At 46.3% G+C, this 5926-nt stretch overlaps 1 protein-coding gene across 1 annotated transcript; it reads right to left on the bottom strand.

Moving 5' to 3' along the window:
* Positions 1-758: 758 nt before the first annotated feature.
* On the bottom strand, positions 759-1626 carry LOC147880478 (remorin-like). The gene is made up of 4 exons (XM_087370616.1): positions 1456-1626; positions 1295-1376; positions 1046-1127; positions 759-965 (listed from the first exon to the last, which is right to left on the bottom strand). Exons 1-4 carry the CDS (start codon positions 1529-1531, stop codon positions 759-761), a joined length of 447 nt encoding a protein of 148 aa, XP_087226742.1. The 5' UTR covers positions 1532-1626.
* Positions 1627-5926: the final 4300 nt, after the last annotated feature.

Genomic DNA, 5926 nt, shown 5'->3' with positions numbered 1-5926 from the left:
GTGCACTCTCTCCTCATCTCCACTCTTCTCCTCTCCCCTCTTCATATTTTGTCATGGTATCAGAGCTCCCTTGCCTTCTGCTGAGGCATTGTGATCCTTACGAGAAAGTGTGAGAGATTGAGCAATTGAGAGTTCTTGAGTGATCTTTTGTTCATTCTTTCACTTCCGTTGAGTGATAGAATTTCCATCCATTTGAAGAATTTTTACTTGGCCAGCACTAGGACGTTTTTTCAAATTCTGAAATCCTGTGCTTCCACATGGCACAATATACACCCTTAGATTTTTAAATTCTGAAAGCCCAAAAGCTTTGAAAGCTTTTGAAAAGCTGAGTAAAAAGCCAACTGCGTAAAAAGCCAAGGCAAAACCTTTAAATATAGGTGAAACAGACGGAAAGCCCAAAAGCTTTGAAAGCTTTTGAAAAGCTGAGTAAAAAGCCAACTGCGTAAAAAGCCAAGGCAAAACCTTTAAATATAGGTGAAACAGACGAACGTAAGCCAAAAACAACGTAGATTATCACGGGCTTTGGCAGAGGCAGTAGAGTGTGCTGCTCTGGCTCTTCTTTCACGTTTGGTGCGACTTCTCTGGCGAGCTGCAACCACAAAGAGTGCACCTTCAAAGCCCACTCGCGAACTTTCGGCTCCTTCACCTTCGGTAGAAACTTTGGAGGCTCCGCCTTAAAATCAAGTGGCGTGTATGCCTCAAGATCAGCTCCGGCTTCGTAGAAGTAATCGTTAATGAATTTTTGAAATGTTTCTGCATCAGACATCGGCCTTAAAGCATAGAAATTTCTTGGCCGGTGTTTCTCCCATCGATCGATATCTATTTGCCGCCTCCTCTATGCTCACAAACTCTTGCGCCCTCTCTGCCTCCGCTCGTGCCTTCCTCTCCTGCGCCACCCTATGAATTTCTGCCAAATCGTTTCTCATCTTCTCCACTATTGCCGCCCTCCTCCTTTCCAGCACCTCCTGCACCAAACCTGGAACTGTTACCCGCAATTCCCCTATGTTTAGAGCACGTTGAAGACCCCAATCACACGAGATCTTACCTGGTTTTGCGTCATCTTTGCTTCTGCGACTGCCTGCTTTGCGCTTTCCCATGCATGGACTTTGGCAAGAGCCTTTTCGTACCTGATTCCCAAAGAAACAAGGGGTGGAACGATAGTCTACTTGTCAAATCTCTACGAAAGCATACCATGCCTTGGAAATCGCATTCAATTTGTGGCTCCCATTGTTCCAATGAAGCAATATTCTTTCGTCTCTTCTATTGCATTTGTTGAGAGCGAGATCAAACTCACTTGTTGTTAGTGCCGGCTTTTTCCTTCTCTTCCCACGCTGCAATGTAGGCATTAGCCTTCTCCCGATCGACATGAACAAGAGCTATATTTGCAAATGCTATGTGAGAGCTTAAATACTGCTTAAAACCAACAACGAAGTTGAGAAAAAAATCGAAACAGACCTGTGCTCATTCCTGGCCTGTTGAACTCTCCATCGTAGGTGGTTCTGTGGGCAGGCGACGTAGTGCTAACGACCATGGTTTCGGAGGAAGGCTAATGTTCAGCAAGTGGTGGACTGATTGCTTAGTGTAACTCTGAAGTTTGTATCGAAGATTGGTGGCCTGATTGCTTAGTGTGACTCTGCAGTTTGTATCGAAGATTTGGAAGGCAAGCTATATAATGATGCACACGGAAGTGGAAGACATGATTATGAGGACTTCCGTCAAGGGGGTAGTAGTAGGACGCCGCGGATGTTGAAGGGAGACGAAGGGCGAGCGGGAAGAAGGGGGGAAGACGGGAGCGCTAATGGGAAGGGGGGAAGGCACGCTATAGAAGACATGTGACGCAGATTGATCATCGAGGAGTACTACTGAAGGCAATACCATCGAAACGTCTGATTCCTTAGGATATAGAGACTCAGAACGAATATTGGACTCTGCAGAAACTTTTCTATCGACTGAATCTTCCCCGTCATAACCTCCTGCTGAATCGACTCCTTCGTCTCGCGGACTTTGTTGTGTGCTTTTATGCTCATGGGAAAGAAGAGCTTCGACGGATAACAAAAAGGGGAGGGGAGAGACGAGAGTAGCTCCCCCGACTGGAACAATTACAGCATGTAAGGGTCCAAAAAAATTGTCGGATAATCTCTGTCCCAATTGTTCACTGCCTTGCTATTAACTCTGAGATGATCAAAAGGTGCAACGAAGACTCGACCCTCTACAGAACTGCTTAGCTTTGCATATGCTTATGTCTCGTCATATGAATCTTCTATTAAAACAATGGTGGCTCTTAGCCTTTCGATAGATTACCGCTAATACGGTGGGAGGACCCTGTCCTGAAGATTCTGATTATAGAGATGTCATTGCTTCCTTCAGTACACAGGACTCCTATGAACTTAACGATGGCTCTGTGCTGAGGATCGGGTCCTAACAGACCCCGTGTCGCCTCTCATGTCGACATTAAGTTGTTTGTTTCAATGGAAATCATCGTACAAAATTCACTTTTAATAGCCCAACTGGCTTTAAAATTCTCTTTCACCACTACACTAGAAGGCAATGCACACATGCTTGACGACGGAAAGGCTGCCCACGTTGATCTAGGAACTGAGCCTCCGAGAGATAGATATCAGCACACGGACGATGTCTGACGTTGGATTGTGTGTACCTGTTGTGCTAGAATTTATCATCTTTAGGAAATTGCACATATGCTAACCAACATATCCAAACATGCAAAACACGAGGAATGCATATTGACTAATCATATTTGTTTTTCAGATTCCAACATTCCAGCAAAGAAATAGGCGACTTCTCGTCGAGCTGTGGATGTCACAAAGGACACTCCACATAAGTAGAATGTACGGTCATTTCAATTCTGAAATGTTTCTGCACCGTCTGTTGCTCTGGCCGCATTAATGCGCTACACATCCAACACTGGAGGTGACTATTCGAAACGGGGGGATGGCACGTTCCCCTATGATATATAATTTTTGGAGAGACATGTGCTAGCTCTCCACCATACATTACGTATGGTTTTTTTTTTTTTTTACTCCTCATCTTCAGCATGCACACTTCTTTGCACATTCTGTTTCCGCAAGGGAACATTACATTTGCTTGGTTCGACCAACATACTAATCATGTCTACAACACTTCTGTTTTCGAGATGTTTGCAGCCTCCAAACGAGTGTCTTCTCCTAAAGGTACGCACAACAAAATGTATTTGCTTGTTTCAAGTTATTTTATCAATTCTTTCACCTTGTAAAGATAGATGTTCAGTCCATTTTGGTTTTCCTGTTGCGTTTAGACAAAACCACGTGAGCGAAATTATAGCAAAGTTTCGGATGTTTTTTATTATTAATTCTTGTAGGTGTTTAAACTCGAACATAAGACATCGATTCATGTCACGATGTAGAAATGACCACCGGAAACTCCTTCGAACATGACCATTCGTCAACGCTCAAAGCAGCCAGAGGTCAAGCTATTCAACTTGATATAACATCAAGAAAGATGTCCTTGAGGCCAGCTACGTCATCGTGGTTAACCATCGCAGATAGATACAAGCAATGGGTTAGTAATTGCGCAGCTATTTTCTCTAGCCTTCAAATCTGTGGTGTCTGTGGCATAACCACGCTACTGTTTGCAAACCAAAGGATCGTTTCTTCGCAAGGCATAGGGATCTCAAGCCACAGCGCCGCACTCGGAAACATGATACTTTTGGATGCCTGCGAGAATATGGGCATGCAAGTGACTTACTGGAAATGCCAAAGCTGCACACGAGATGCCCAGCGGAGCAGATACATTGTGCGGTTGATGCCACAGTACTCTCGGTAGTTGCTTAAAACAAACCACCTCCACACGCAACTGCTAAGCATCACAGATGTATCCATTTTAGTTACCACGACTGCAAATGCGATTGCTCGTGGCACACTCGATCGAAGGTCACTTCTAGACAATCCTTTGATATCTTGGCGAAACGTCCCACTAAGCTCGGCTCAAGAAATCGTGACGAATGAGCTATCAGGTGTGCTCGCATACAACATCGAGAACAATCCAATATTGTGCAAGTACAATTCTTTAGCAGAGCGTGCGGACATCAAGATGGGTATGTGCATCTTGAGTCCTCAAACCATTGCAGGTATCTTGGAACTACACGATGAGACAGCTCCCTTCGAGTTAATGTCAATAGCGAAATCTCAGCCTGAGCTCCTGCTTTTGCAAAACATGGTGGACCCCGCGAACCGTCGCGCCTTTGATGCAAGGGACAAGCATGAGTTTGCCTCCATACAGCTACGGGGTACAGAAATGCTTTCAGAGAGGGTCGCTTCATTCCACATCGACAGAGTAGCAGCAGCTGGCAGTGCGTGCGTTGACATAACCATGGAGTCAGCAGTGTTCTCATTCCTGTTCCCTTTTGGACGGGGCTACTATGATGGCTGCATACAGTTCAGCAACTATGTGAAAATGAGAATATGCACCTTATTCTCTATCTACACGCTCTACAAGCCGTACCTGTTGATCATGTTCCAATTAAAACAGGCAGTGATGATTGCCAATTCAAGCAACTCTACATGCTTGCAACGAGACATCGACCAATATAGGAAATCCAACCCTGCCACGACCGATGAAGACGCAATGAGACACGTGCTTCGCTACAGCATGCCATCAACAATGCCGGGGTCCCCATCGTGGCATCGACGGCAACTGAAGGACCTCATAACGATGGTCGATGCTTGGGGCCTCCCAGATTTCTTTCTGACATTCACTGCAGACGAGGTCACCGATACACGGTGGCAAGAAATTAATGTGATCGAGAGCATCGCAACGCATTATAATGCGCAATTCACTTGGAAGGACTGTCCTGTTGAATGCGTGGCACTTTTCCATGCATGCTTCCACATGTTCATGCGCAAGCATTTGCTTTCATCCGACGGTCTACTTGGCCGAATACAACACCATGTTGTTCGTTATGAGATACAAAACAGGGGCTCCCTACACGCCCATGTCATATTGTGGGTCCACCATGATGACCGTCAGCGAATTGCAAATGAGATTGCAGCTTACGTCCCCAGGGACGAGGCCCTGGATCCTCGAAACACAAGGCTGCGAGAACTAGTTCTCAGGAAGCAATTGCACGTATGCAGGAAAGCGTGCTACGTCGGACCGTCACACCACAGTTGCAAGCACGGCTTCCCTTTCGCAACACAGCCAGAATATGAACCCATCCTCGACCCTCTGACGCAATGTTGGTTGTATTACCGGCCGGGACATGAGCACCGAAACGTCGTCCCTTACCACCCTTCCGTGTTACTGTTGTGGGGTGCGCACATGAACATACAGCGGGTGACAAACTCTTCAATCTCTCACTACCTCCTCAAGTACGCGATGAAATCTGAACCAATGGGCAAACTGAACATCCGTTCAGAAGACGCCTCACGTTTGGGGTTGCAACATCTCGACGAAGTAAAGCTGAAACTCATCGCTGCGAGACTCCTATCAAAACCAACCTCTCCAACAGAGGCCGCGCTAAACTGCATGCAGATACCAATAATCACAAGGAGCGAGACCGTTCACTATGTCGACTCCTCGCCACCATCTCTAAGACAACGCATCGTCTCGCGTAACAACGTCACCCTGCACCCGGTCGACATATACTGCGGGAGACAGAGCGTCATCGAGGAGAGCACGTTCTACGATTACCATAGGCAATATGTGATACGAAAGCCCAAGGAAACACAATGTGGAACGGTCGGTCTTGACCTCTTCGGCAACAGGATCGCAAAATGTGAGCGAGTAGTCAGATTCACTGACTACCACCCTGGACATCAACCAGAGGGGTACTTCTACAACGTGCTCTTGCGAAAACTCAGCTTCAGGAATGAAACGGAGCTCATATCACCTGCCAACACAGCTGGATCCTACTTTGTCGAATGCCAAATGC

The sequence above is a fragment of the Dipteris shenzhenensis genome, chromosome 32 (assembly GCF_047967505.1).
Source record: "Dipteris shenzhenensis isolate YYH24624 ecotype China chromosome 32, Dip_SZ_1.0, whole genome shotgun sequence".
NCBI lineage: Eukaryota > Viridiplantae > Streptophyta > Polypodiopsida > Gleicheniales > Dipteridaceae > Dipteris > Dipteris shenzhenensis.
The sequence above is the reverse complement of the archived record's forward strand: the minus strand, read 5'-3'. Positions and strand labels throughout refer to the sequence as shown.

What these genes read in the sequence shown, in the direction of transcription:
- LOC147880478 (XM_087370616.1), bottom strand. Translation starts at nt 1,531, where the DNA reads ATGGTCGTTAGCACTACGTCGCCTGCCCACAGAACCACCTACGATGGA. An exon ending in AAAGCCGGCACTAACAACAA is followed by an intron (nt 1,128 to 1,294) that starts GTGAGTTTGATC and finishes TTTGGGAATCAG; the next exon opens with GTACGAAAAGGCTCTTGCCA. An exon ending in CAAAGATGACGCAAAACCAG is followed by an intron (nt 966 to 1,045) that starts GTAAGATCTCGT and finishes GGTTTGGTGCAG; the next exon opens with GAGGTGCTGGAAAGGAGGAG.